Below are 12700 nucleotides of genomic sequence, written 5' to 3'. Positions count from 1 at the left end.
CCTTCATCATGACCTGAAAGACCAAGTTCCAATTTAGAATTCCCAAATTCCTCTGGGTAGTGAACTGGCCTCTGACTGCAGCTGCTGCACTTCTGTTCTTTGCCCAGCTCCAGCTCCATCTATACCCCTTAGTCACACCTTACACCTAGGGGTGGGCACCTTGCTGTGTGGTCCACCTTCAAGAGGACAGACCTGAAAAGAGCTATATAGATTCTCCTAGATTCAATCTGCTCAGGGAGGCTAATGCCCTAGGAAGGGTCAGGAAGCTGTAGATCTGCTGCTGACCAGCCCTACAACCTTGGACAAGCTCCTGAGACTCCGCTGCTTCATCTATAAAATGGGTCAGCAGCTCTGCCTGTAGCCCAAGGCTGATGGGGAAAACAGAGATGTGCTTCTGCCTAGAGTCCCCCAAGCCTGGGGATGGGGGTCACAGAATAGGCCAGCTGATCCAGCATTGGGATTAGGATGTAGAGGTGTGGGACTTGGGCAGCCCTCCAGGAAATCAGGCCTCCGATCTCATCCCTGGGAGGAGGGGCTGCTGAGCCAGCAGAATTGCTAAGGCTCACCCTGGAGCAGGCTGGCGGCCACTTCACTGCAGCCTGGGCTGGCCCCCTTCCCAGCTGCACAGCAGCCTCCACCAGCAGGCCCAGCCCCTGCTCCTGCCCACCAGCTGTGCGCCTGCTCAGGAACTCCCTGGTGCCCAGCTCCTTATGTATAAAATGGGGATGATGAATATACCCTCCCCATGGGCTGCTGGGAGCATGCAGCATATGTTAGCTGCCATAGTTTCTATCACTCTCCTAGATGCCACCTCTGTAAGCACTCAGCTGGTGGTTGGTACATAGTGGTGGTTCACATCCATGTCCCCCTTTCTGCCCAGCAGAGACTCTGGAGCTGCTCAGGCTGGGCAGGTAGAATGTCCTGGTCTGCCAGTTACCCTTAGGCACTGAACATGTGTAGCGGCCACACTCCACCCATAGTCCCCACAGAAAAGGCAAATGGCTTGGTGCCTGTCCCCTGGACCCAAGGTGGAACCCCACAGACACCTGGCCAAGTCTTCCCATCTTCCCTCAGTCTCACCCCTCTCTCCTGCTGTCAGGTTCCTTTGCCAGTTTCTCTGGACATCCTTCAGGTGCTGGGGTTCACAGCACTTTTCCTCTTTCAGCCTTTGGAGCCTGCATATTCATCTACCACTCCCAAACGAGCCTCTGCAGCTGCCCTGTAGGAGTAGGATAGCTCCTATACTTAGAAGAGGAAGATGAGGAGGACATACTAAATGCAGGGGCTGCATGGAGAATGGTCAACTCAGCCAGAAAGGGCGAGACCAGGGAAGAGCTAAGCCCAGCAGGATGGGTTCTATCCTGGTCTAGTTGTGTGCCCTTAGACACATGACTGTCCATCTCTGAGCCTCAGTATTCTTGTTTCCAAAATGGAGGTTGTTTGTCTTTGGCAGAGACATTGTGAAAACCGGATGCATAATGTAGGTAAAATGCTCAGCAGTTTGGTGGATCCTCAAAAAGAAACTGCTACCATGTGACCCAGCAATTCTACTCCTAGGTATACAGAGAAATGAAAACATGTTCCCAAAATGATACTTGTACAGGAATTTTCATAGCAGTATCATTCAAATAGCTAAAAAGTGGAAACAACTCAAACTGAATGAATAAACAAAATGTGGTCTATGTACACAATGGAAAATTATTTGGCCATGAAAAGGAATGAAGTACTAATATTTGTTATAACTGGATGAACCTTGAGAACTTGAAAGAAGCAAGACACAAAAAGCCATATATTGTATAATTCCATTTAGAGGAAATATCCAGCCAGGCTGGTTGGCTCAGTGGACTGAGTGTCAACCATAGACTGAGAGGTCCCGGTTCAATTCCTGGTCAGGGTACATACCCTAGTTGCGGGCTTGATTCCAGTGAGGGACAGGAAGCAACCGATCGATTGGTGTTTCTCTTTACATTGATGTTTCTATCTCTCTCTCCCTTCTTCTCTAAAAAAATCAATAAAAACATATTAAAAAATATATATTCTCGGGTGAGGATTAAAAAAAAAATGGGCAGAGGACCTGAATAAACATTTCTTCCAACAGGACATACAGATGGCCAACAGACATACAAAAAGATGCTCAATATCACTAATGATCAGGGAAATTAAAAATCACAATGATATCACCTCACACCTGCCAGAATGGCTATCATCAGTAAATGCTGGAGAGCATGTGGAGAAAAGGGAACCCTTGTACACTGCTGGTGGGACTGTAAACTAGTGCAGCCACTATGGAAAACAGTGTGAAGATTCCTTAATAAATTAAAAATAGAGCTACCATATGACCCAGAAATTCCACTTCTGGGTATTATCTGAAGAAAACAAAAACACTAAGTTGAAAAGATAATGCACTCTTATGTTCACTGCAGCATTACTAGTAATAGCCAAGACATGGAAATAACCTAGATACCCATCAATAGATAAATAGATAAAGAAGATGTGGTATATATACACATGGAATATTATTCAGCCATAAAAATAATGAAACTTGCATTTGCAATAAGATGGTTGGACCTAGAGCGTATTATGCTAAATGAAATAAGTCTGATAGAGAAAGACAAATACCCTATGATTTCCCTTATATGTTGAATCTAAAAAAATAAAACAAATGAATAAACAAAACAGAAACAGACTGAGAACAAGCTGATGCTTAAAGGGGGAAATTGGAATAAAAAAATTTTTTTTGACTATCCAGAATAGGCCTGGCTGGTGTGGCTCAGTGGTTGAGCAACGACCCATATACCAAGGGTCGCCGGTTCGATTCCTTGTCAGGGCACATGCCCAGGTTGTGGGCCAAATCCCCAATGAGGGTATGCAGGAGGCAGCCAATAGACGTTCTCTCTCATCGATGTTTCCATCTCTCTCTTCCTCTTTCTTCCTCTCTAAAAATCAATAAAAAAAAAATTGTTTTAAATATCCATAATAGGCAAATCCATAGATACAGAAAGTAGATTAGTGCTTGCAAGGAGCTCGGGGTTTGAGATGGGAGGGGAAATGAGGAACGACTGAATAATGGGTATGGGGTTTTCCTTTGGGGTGGTGAAAATGTTCTGGAACTAGATAGAGGTGGAGGCTGCATAACACTATGAATGTACTAAATGCCACAAATTTTGAAAATGGCTAATTTCAGTCATGGCCAGTTTGGCTCAGTGGCAGAGCATCGGCCCACAGACCAATGAGTCTTGGGTTCGATTCAAGGCAAGGGCATGTACCTCAGTTGCAGTTTGTCCTAGGCCCTGTGTGGGGATTATGGGGGAGGCAACCAGTTGATGTGTCCCTCTCACGTCAATGTTCTCTCTCTCTCCCTTTCTCTCCCTCTCTCTCCTTCCCACTCTATCTGAAGATAAATAGAAAAATATCTTCAAGTGAGTATTAAAAAAAAAGAAATGGCTAATTTCCTATTATGTGAACTTCACCTCAATAAAAACAAAAATAGCATAATTCCCCACAGAGAATAAGCACTCAAAATGCTTTGAAAGGTGTGAAAACCAGGAGTTCTATAGGCAAAGAGGTAGGAGGGGAAAGCATTCTAGGTATGGGGAAGGGTTCAGAAAAAGTGTGTGGTGGCAAATCATCTACTCTGGCTAGATAGAGCATGGGGCAAGTGGCCTATGGAGAAGAGAGAGGGAGAAAGCTGCAGAGTCTGTAGAGGCCAGGCCCAGTAGTCTGGAGGGTGACAGAAACCCCTGAAGACTTCTTTTCTTCTTTAAAAAAGTTTTTTATTGATTTTTTAGGGACAGAAGAAGGGAGAGACAGAAACATTGATGTGAGAGAGAAACACCAATTGGCCGCTTCCTGCACATCCCCTATTGGGGATCGAGCCAGCAACCCAGACATGTGCCTCAACAGGAAATCTGGAATGGAACTGGGACTTCTCAGTCTACGAGATGCTGCTCAATCCACTGAGCCACACTGGCCTGGCAACCCCTGAAGACTTATAACAGGATAGCCTGAAGGGGGACCAGAGTAGTGTGGGAAGGCAGGTCAGGGGAGAGTGGGTGGTGGATGCACCTGGATCATATCTAGTTGTAACATCCAAGTGGCCACTGGCACAGAGGGTAGGTCCGTGGTGAATTGTCTTGGCTATAAAAAGTGGAGGTGCTGCCCTGGCCTGTGTGGCTCAGCGGCAGAGCATCGACCTGCAGACCAATTAGTCATGGGTTCAATTCTGGTCAAGGGCACATACCTTGGTTGTGGTTTGCCCCCAGAGACAGAGTGGTGTGCAGAGACAGTAACTCTGAAGGGCACCAGCTTTTAGAAGAGAAATAACTAGCCCTGGCCGGTTTGGCTCAGCGGTTAGAACATCAGCCTGTGGTCCGGAGAGACCTGGGTTCGGTTCCCGCTAAGGGCATGTACCTTGGTTGCAGTTTGCCCCGGCCCTGGTTGGGTTGTGTGGGTGGCAGCCACTCGATGTGTCCCTTTCACATTGATGTTTCTCTCTCTCTCTTCCTCCCACTCTATCTCAACAAAATGTTGAAAAATGTCCTCGGGTGAGGATTCAAAAAAAAAAAAAAAGAAATAACTAGTGCTTGGACAAGAAACTAGGCAACAGGAGCTTTTCAGAAGCAGTGCTGTCAATCACTGTGCAGACATAAAAGATCCAGAAAGCAAAGTATTGACTGGGTTTGGCAGTGTGAGAAGGGCAGTGACCCTGTGACATTTTAACTGGAGAGCTGGGAGTTAAGGACCTGACAGTAAGAGGAGTGAGTAGTGGGAAGTGAGGATGTGGAGCCAGCAAGGTGGTGAAGACACACTCTCTTAGAGTGAGTGTTGGCTGGAAGGAGAGTTTTGGGTTATTTTGTGGAGTTCAAAGTCTGGCAAGAAGTAAGGAGAGGATGTGGGGAAGGTACAGGAAGGAAGGTTCCTGGGAGCCAGGGCCTGGGTGGATGGGTTAGAGGATGTATCCTTGGTCAAAGGGTCAGATAAGGAAGGAGGTGGGGGTGCAGCTTTGTTTTAAGTGTTGTGGGAACAAACAGTAGGAGAGCCTGTGTTAAGGACTCCTTTTCTGTGAAAGAGTGTGAGGTTAGGGGCCTGGAGTGGGGGAGGGCTGGATCGAAATAAGGTACAAAGGACCCAGTTTTGGAGGGAATCACTGGGCTGAGTTTGGGGAATGGAGGAAGGTCAGGATGGGGCTAGAAAGGCCTGTAAGTGCCCAGACTAGGTTTACCAGGTTTAGAGAATAAAACTACAGGACGCCTAGTTACATTTGAATTTCAAGTAGGCAACGAATAACTTTCTAGTTTATCTCATGCAATATTGGGGGCATACTTATTAATACACACACACATTTTCATACTTATATTTTTTAAAAAGTTACTGCTGCTTATCTGAAATTCAAATGCCTAAGGGTCTTGGGAATCTTACCCTGCATGGGGAGTAGGGAATGGAAGGGATGGCTCGACCTGGCCTCGGGACGTAAGCATGGAAAATGAGTAGCCGTGTCACAAGGGTGGGGTGCTTGAGTGTGAAGGCTGGGGCCACTGCTTTGCTCATCTGTCCTGAGCCGCCAGGCAGCCCCAAGGCCCGTTCTTCCCGGGAGATAGGGAACCCCAGCACCAGGACTTTGGTTTCGTCCCATCCACCTCCTCACGCCCGTGGTGTCGCCCTAGAGGCCCATCATCGATAATTCTACGCTCCGCCTCAGACTCTATCGACTCACTCCAGCTCCGCTCGCCGTCCTGGACTGCGACGGAGCGCAGAGCCGCCTGTACGGTACGGAGGTCGCGGAACGAGGGCTAGAAAGCGGCTACCGTGTGGCCGGGAGGGTGCGCCCGGAGCAAGCTGGCCCAGTGGGATGGAACCAGGGCAGTCGGCGGAGCACCGAGGAACGCGAGGGTCCCGCAATAGAGCGCCCCCACGCATAAGGTCTAGTTACCGGCCTGCTACGCATGCGCAGGCGCAGCACTCGGCTTTCCCATCGGCCCATCTGCCGCCTTGCGCACGCGCGACCCGTCCCTGCGGCAGAGTGGCGTCCGGGGCGTGACTGCCCCCTGCGGGAGGCGGGAGGCGCGAGGGGTGGCATCTGGGCGAGTCTGGGGCTGAGATGGGAGCACACGCCTTGGAATTTGAAGGCTGTCCCTGAACCTCTCTGACCCTCAGTTTTTTCATCTCTATTTTTTTTATTTTAATATTTTTTCTTTATTGATTTTAGAACGGAAGTGGGGAGAGAGAGAGAGAAACATCAATGAGAGAAAACAGATCGGCTACCTCCTGCATGCCCCCCACTGGGGATTTGGCCCACAACCTGGGCATGTGCCCTGACCAGGAATTGAACTGGCGACCTCTTGGTGCATGGGTCACGCTCAACCACTGAGCCACACCCGCTGGGCTGTTTCTTCATCTCTAAAATGGGAATAATACTTATCTTTCTGAGTGGATCTATAATCTGGTTAGGACAGCGATTTTCAACCTGTGTGCTAAGGCACTATGATGTGCTGCAAGAATTTTTAAAACTTTAAATACCTGATTATTTAGTCAGGGGCACCGACTTCTTTTCCCTTAGATTAATCAAATTAAAAAAAGGACAACAGCCCTGGCCGGTTTGCTCAGCGGTTGGAGCGTCGGCCTGCGGTACAGAGAGACCCGGGTTTGGTTCCCGCTAAGGGCACGTACCTCGGTTGCAGTTTGTCCCCGGCCCTGGTTGGTCGTGCGGGTGGCAGCCACTCGATGTGTCCCTTCACATCGATGTTTCTCTCTCTCTCTCTTCCTCTCTCTCCCTCTCGCTCTATCTGAACAAAAAATGGAAAAATGTCCTCGGGTGAGGATAAAAAAAAAAAAAAAAAAAGGACAACAGCCCTGGCCAGGTTGCTAAGCAGTTAGAGCATCAGCCGTGGATCAGAGTCACAGGTTCCATTCTGGTCAAGGGCACGTACCTTGGTTTTGGTTCGTCCTGGGCCCTGTGGGAGGCAACCAGTCGATGTGCCTCTCACATCAGTGTTTCTCTCTCCCTCCTTCCCACTCTATCTGATGATAAATGTAAAAATATCCTCAGGTGAGGATTAAAAAAATTTTTTTTTTAATGACAACAGCCAGCCCTGGCCGGTTTGGCTCAGGGGTTAGAGCATCGGCCTGCGGTCCAGAGACACCAGGGCTTGGTTTCCGCTAAGGGCGTGTACCTCGGTTGCGGTTTGTCCCCGGCCCTGGTTGATCATGTGGGTGGCAGCCACTTGATGTGTCCCTTTCATGTCGATGTTTCTCTCTTTCTCTTTCTCTCTCTCCCTCCCACTCTATCTGGACAAAAAATGGAAAAAGTCTTCAGGTGAGGATAAAAAAAAAAATTACAACAATAGCTGTCTGATGTGAATTAATCAAAATTGTACCTATCTTTTAAAAAATATATTTTCAGCCCTGGCCGGTTTGGCTCAGCAATTAGAGCGTCGACCCGCGGAACAGAGAGTCCCAGGTTCGGTTCCTGTTAAGAGCACATACCTTGGTTGCAGTTTATCCCTGGGCCCGGTTGGGGTCATGGGTGGCAACCACTCGATGTGTCTCTCACATCGATGTTTCTCTCTCTCTCTCTTCTCCCCTCTCTCCTTCCCGCTCTATCTGAAGATAAATGCAAAATAAATAAATAAATAAATGTCCTCGGGTGAGGATAAAATATATATATATATACACACACATATATTTTATTGACGTTTTAGAGAGAGGAAGGGAGAGAGAGACAGAAACATCAATGTGAGAGAGACACATCAAGTGGCTGCCACCCACATGACCCCAACTGGGGTCAGGGACAAACTGCAACCAAGGTACGTGCCCTTAGTGGGAACTGAACCCGGGTCTCTCTGGTCCACGAGCCGACACTAACTGCTGAGCTGAACTGGTCAGGGCAATCAGCAATATATATATATTTTTGGTGTGCTGCAGAATTTTAGTAATTAGTTTATGTGTTTCAAGAGATGTAAAAGGTTGAAAATCACTGGTTTGGGACATAGAGGGTATACTCACCTTTTTATTTTCCAGATGCTCTGACCTTTGACCCCTGCCGAGTCTTCTAAGCAGCCACAAAATGAACACGTCCCCAGGCACTGTGGGCAGTGACCCAGTCATCTTGGCTACTGCGGGCTATGACCACACCGTGCGGTTTTGGCAGGCCCATAGTGGGATCTGCACCCGAACGGTGCAGCACCAGGACTCTGTATCCTCCCTCTGCTGGGGAGGTGGGGAAGGTGGTGCTGGACAGGATCTCTGGTGGGGATAAAGCCTGGGCAGAGGCCTGGGGTGGGGAGGATACAGCAACAGCTGAGCCAGATGGTGGAGGCCTTGAGGGCCCCTGACTCCAGAACTCTGCTGGTCATCCTTCTTAACAGATATAGCAGGTGAATGCCCTGGAGATCACACCTGACCGAAGCATGATTGCTGCTGCAGGTACCTGTACCCTCCACCTGACCCTTAACCTCTGGTGGGTTGATTAAGCACAGCTAAACCTCAGTTTGGCTTGTGCCCACAGGTTACCAGCACATCCGTATGTATGATCTCAACTCCAATAACCCCAACCCCATCATCAGCTATGACGGGGTCAATAAGAACATCGCGTCTGTGGGCTTCCATGAGGATGGCCGCTGGATGTACACGGGTGGGGAGGACTGCACTGCCCGGATCTGGGACCTCAGGTGTGGGTGCCAGGCAGGAGGGGCCTGCTGCCTGGATGTGTGGGGGTGCTGGATGTATGGGGGTGAGGGCCAGGCCAGAGAGTGACTTAGGTTGGGTTCCCTCTCAGCAGAGGCTGAGACAGGATTTGCTATGTAGGTGATTTATTGAGGGCAGTGAGGAAAACAGGTTAGGGAAGGGATGAAGCCATACAAAGATGAGCCCAGCCTCAGCCTGATCCCACAAGGAGCTCTGGAGAGTAAATTGCATCAAAGAGCAAGTCCTGCTTTGAGGCAGGGGGCCAGCCTTTATGCCCCTTCTGAGTCAATCATTGGCTTCAGGCTGCTCCTGGTGAGTGCCCAGCCTCCCAAGTATTTCCTGTAGGGCAGCTCCTACCAGCAGAGGAACAAGGATAAATGGCCAGGGAAAGGGCATCTGGGTGGGGCACCAACAGTATCTCCTACAGGCAGTGTATGTCTCCCACCCCGAAGGTCCCGCAACCTGCAGTGTCAGCGGATCTTCCAGGTGAATGCACCCATTAACTGTGTATGCCTGCACCCCAACCAGGTGAGGGATATGCACAGGGCTGGGAACCCTGGGGCTTTGGAGGATGGGGTTCTGTCTTACCTCACCTCCCCTGCACCCCAGGCAGAGCTCATTGTGGGTGACCAGAGCGGTGCTATCCACATCTGGGACTTAAAAACTGACCACAATGAGCAGCTGATCCCTGAGCCCGAGGTCTCTATCACATCTGCCCACATTGACCCAGATGCAAGCTACATGGCAGCTGTCAATAGCACTGTGAGTCCTGCGGTGGGTGCAGTGGGGAGACCAGCTCAGCACCCAGCCCCTTATCTCCCTTATTCCCTGCAGGCAGTCTTGTTCCCCAGATGTCCCCCATCCCCACCCCCTTATCCCACAGTCCTGCTTCCCCCTCCTGTGCTCCAGCTCCAGCCAGTCACCAAAGTCAAGGTGCCACCTCTCATTACCTGCTGTAGCCTCATCAGCAGATTCCATCTCTTGAATCTCTCAAGTCTGTCCCATCCCATCATTTCGTGGCCCAAGTTTCCCTTGTCTCCCCCTCTGTGGCCTCCCTCCCTCCCCTCTGACCTCCTCTCACCCCAATCCATTTTCTTTCATGTCCCTGGCCCCAGATCTCCTGTGTACAACCGCAGTGTTGGATGGTGGCCACTGGATCTGGGTCTACCTGCTAGAGCATCCTTCCCCATGTGTCAAGACTGGAGGCTCTGGTCCTACCATGACTTTCCTCCTACCCTGCAGGGGAACTGCTATGTCTGGAATCTGACAGGGGGCATTGGCGATGAGGTGACACAGCTCATTCCCAAAACCAAGATACCAGCACACACCCGCTACGCCCTGCAGTGCCGCTTCAGCCCAGATTCCACGTGTGTGCAGGGCCCGGGGGACCAGGGGCTCTCCATCGCTATGGGGAGGAAGGGGCCTGCCTGGGCCTGGGAGCTTGATGGATTGGAGCCTGACTGGTGGATGGAAAGGGGGTACAGGGTTGAAGTGGCTGCTGTTGACATCCTCACCACCCTCACACCCACCCCTAGGCTCCTCGCCACCTGCTCGGCTGACCAGACGTGTAAGATTTGGAGGACGTCCAACTTCTCCCTGATGACGGAGCTGAGCATCAAGAGCAGCAACCCTGGCGAGTCATCCCGAGGCTGGATGTGGGGCTGTGCCTTCTCAGGGGACTCCCAGTACATTGTCACAGGTGAGTCCCACCCACTTGCCACCCTGCCCCACTAGCTCAGTGATGGCTGCTGCTGCCCTGCTACTGGGAGCCAGCCTCCAGTGTGGTCCAGCCTGAGGCCAAATCCTGAGCTGCTACCCATATCCTCCCTCCCTGCAGCTTCCTCTGACAACCTGGCCCGGCTCTGGTGCGTAGAGACAGGAGAGATCAAGAGAGAATACGGCGGACACCAGAAAGCCGTGGTCTGCTTGGCCTTCAATGACAGTGTGTTGGGTTAGCCCGTGCCCCCTTGCAGGCAGCCATCAGGCGGCACTGGTTAGATGTCACTGTTCAGCTGTCCAGTCAGAGAGAACCCCCACAGGGTAGCCTCTGCTAGCCTAGGACATAACTGATCTACCCTGGCCACCTTGGCCAGCCTAGATGGGCCAGGCTGGTCTCCCCTGGGGGCTCTTTTAGCCCCCCGTTTCTTATCTGGATGTGACAGGGCTCAGGACGCTGATACAAGCCAGCCTGACTGCTGCTCACCCCCAAGCCAGTGCTTTTCCCCCTCCCTGCCAGTGACATGTCCCAAGGCCACAGAGAACACCATCATGGCCAGGTGGAGGGGTTTATTAGCCCCCGCTGGTGGCTGATTTTCATGGTACTGATGACAGGGCCAGCCAGCTGGCTGGGTTGTGGGGTTGGGCAGGCTGGGGGTTCAGTCTGGGAGATAATAAAAGCAGACTGACACGCAGATGTTGCTTGGGAAGCAGATGTCGATGCATAGGTAGATCAGCCGCTGCCTCCGGGGCCCTGGAGGGGAGGGGCCTCTGTGAACCCCAAAGAGATCCTCTCCCTCTCCCAGACTGTCCTTGGGAGTCCAGGCCTCTCCCCATAGCCCCCACGACTCACCCTCTGCTCGACGGGCCCAGTAAATGGGGATCTTTGTGCAAAAGTGCCGCACTGAATCCCCCACCTGGGAAGGGTCCACCTCACGGCTCCCAAGTACTGCCAGCAGCTCCTGCGCATAGTGGGTATCCTGGCTGGGGCTGTGAGACCCCTGGGCCTGCAGAGAAGGTTCTGGTGGGCCATGGGCCAGGGGTTCTTGCACTGCTTTTGGCAGGGCCATTGAATCCCTGGACATGCCAGCCCCACCCTCAGCTCTTGTCAGCAGCCTCAGCAAAGGGAAGATAGAGCTTCTGTTCCAATGAAACCAGAGCCCCAGCCCACCCCGAGCCCAGGCTGTACACAGGACCCTTTGTCTGGCCCTTGGCCCAGGAAGCCTGACTGTGCGAGTACGGAGGCCGCTCACCCTTGAGGTGTTCACCAGAAGCTGCAAGGTTTTGCGATCTCTGGGCTCCATCAGATGGAGGAAGCAGGCCCGGTGCTCCGCAGGGCGGTAACAGACATAGCCCTGGGGACGCAGGCAGGTAAGGCAAGTCTACCTGAACACCTTTTGGCAGCAACCCCCCTCTCCCCACCGGCCAACTCACGCTCTGCCCATCGAACAGCACCACCCAGCTGTGGTTGCTCTGAGCCGGGGTTACCCTGATGGTTGCCACATTCCGGGTCTCGTCCACCTGAGCAGTTTGGTTGAACTCGTACACCCTGGGGCTTGGGAGGGTCAGATGGAGCATCTGCAGTAGTGGCTGAGTGAGAAGCCAGAGCTCAGCTGGGCATGCTGGAGCAGCTCTCGACCCTTTTCCTAACCCTGCTTCTTTAAGGCTTCTGACCCCTCCACTCTTTTGTCCTCTCCCTATAAGCTCAGCTCTGAGCCCTGGCTTCACTGGAGGACTGGATGTGCTGGCCTCTCCTCCCTCTTCCTAATATCTATACCCCTTCCCCTGCTTGGGTCCTGAGCAGGCTCACCTTGGGAGGGCTGTGGGCAAAGCCAAGAAGACCTCCAGCCACAGCCACAGCAGTGGCCAGTGCCAGCAGCAACAGCAACAGCAGCAGGCCCAGGGCTCTCCAGCCCCCATGGCAGGCCCTGGTCTTTACCTGGGAGCACATTGTAGTCAGTGGGACCTGGAGCAGATCCCAGGGAACAGGCTGGCTCAGGAAGGTAGGGGCTGAGGAGATATGGGTGATGGGTGCTGCCCTCTTGTCCCCTGCTCAGGGCATGCCCTGGATCTTTGTCCCAGGAGAGGGCACTGGGTGGTGGGAAGCACTCACTCTGACAAGCCCAGGCCTGAAGTCCTCTGCACAGCAGCTCCCCTGCTCCATGATGCAGCCCTGGTGACAATGCACTGATTGTCTGCCACCCCTTGGAGTCAGCCAGGGAAACCTCAGGAGCCTCTGATAAGCCAAACAACCATCCTGGCCCCCCTCCCCTCCTGACCCTACTACTTCCTCCCCAGCCCA

General features: G+C 51.9%; 2 protein-coding genes across 6 annotated transcripts; one reads left to right on the top strand and one right to left on the bottom strand.

Annotated features, from left to right (window-relative positions):
- Positions 1–5579: 5579 nt before the first annotated feature.
- MLST8 (MTOR associated protein, LST8 homolog) lies at positions 5580–12212 on the top strand. Of its 5 annotated transcripts, XM_036280437.1 has the most exons (10): positions 5739–5919; positions 7306–7312; positions 8017–8191; positions 8370–8421; positions 8504–8666; positions 9135–9210; positions 9292–9444; positions 9925–10049; positions 10218–10381; positions 10520–12212. In XM_036280437.1, exons 3-10 carry the CDS (start codon positions 8063–8065, stop codon positions 10636–10638), a joined length of 981 nt encoding a protein of 326 aa, XP_036136330.1. In that variant the 5' UTR covers positions 5739–5919; positions 7306–7312; positions 8017–8062; the 3' UTR covers positions 10639–12212. The 5 variants fall into 5 exon arrangements, with proteins under 5 accessions (XP_036136334.1, XP_036136332.1, XP_036136330.1 ...); XM_036280441.1 differs by lacking the exon at positions 7306–7312 and having other exon boundaries at positions 5580–5766; positions 8373–8421; XM_036280439.1 differs by lacking the exon at positions 7306–7312 and having other exon boundaries at positions 5720–5766.
- Positions 11058–12562, bottom strand: BRICD5 (BRICHOS domain containing 5). The gene is made up of 5 exons (XM_036280442.1): positions 12512–12562; positions 12209–12337; positions 11833–11988; positions 11652–11753; positions 11058–11405 (listed from the first exon to the last, which is right to left on the bottom strand). The coding sequence occupies exons 1-5, from the start codon at positions 12560–12562 to the stop codon at positions 11058–11060; spliced, it is 786 nt and encodes a 261-aa protein (XP_036136335.1).
- Between the last annotated feature and the right edge of the window lie 138 nt (positions 12563–12700).

This window comes from Molossus molossus, unplaced genomic scaffold (genome assembly GCF_014108415.1).
Source record: "Molossus molossus isolate mMolMol1 unplaced genomic scaffold, mMolMol1.p scaffold_m16_p_3, whole genome shotgun sequence".
Taxonomy (NCBI): Eukaryota; Metazoa; Chordata; class Mammalia; order Chiroptera; family Molossidae; genus Molossus; species Molossus molossus.
This window is presented reverse-complemented; position numbering and strand designations above follow the sequence as displayed.

What these genes read in the sequence shown, in the direction of transcription:
- BRICD5 (XM_036280442.1), bottom strand. Translation starts at nt 12,562, where the DNA reads ATGGAGCAGGGGAGCTGCTGTGCAGAGGACTTCAGGCCTGGGCTTGTC. An exon ending in TTGCCCACAGCCCTCCCAAG is followed by an intron (nt 11,989 to 12,208) that starts GTGAGCCTGCTC and finishes CTTCTCACTCAG; the next exon opens with CCACTACTGCAGATGCTCCA. An exon ending in TTCTGGTGAACACCTCAAGG is followed by an intron (nt 11,406 to 11,651) that starts GTGAGCGGCCTC and finishes CCTTCTCTGCAG; the next exon opens with GCCCAGGGGTCTCACAGCCC.
- MLST8 (XM_036280439.1), top strand. Translation starts at nt 8,063, where the DNA reads ATGAACACGTCCCCAGGCACTGTGGGCAGTGACCCAGTCATCTTGGCT. An exon ending in AAGCATGATTGCTGCTGCAG is followed by an intron (nt 8,422 to 8,503) that starts GTACCTGTACCC and finishes TTGTGCCCACAG; the next exon opens with GTTACCAGCACATCCGTATG. An exon ending in TATGCCTGCACCCCAACCAG is followed by an intron (nt 9,211 to 9,291) that starts GTGAGGGATATG and finishes CCTGCACCCCAG; the next exon opens with GCAGAGCTCATTGTGGGTGA.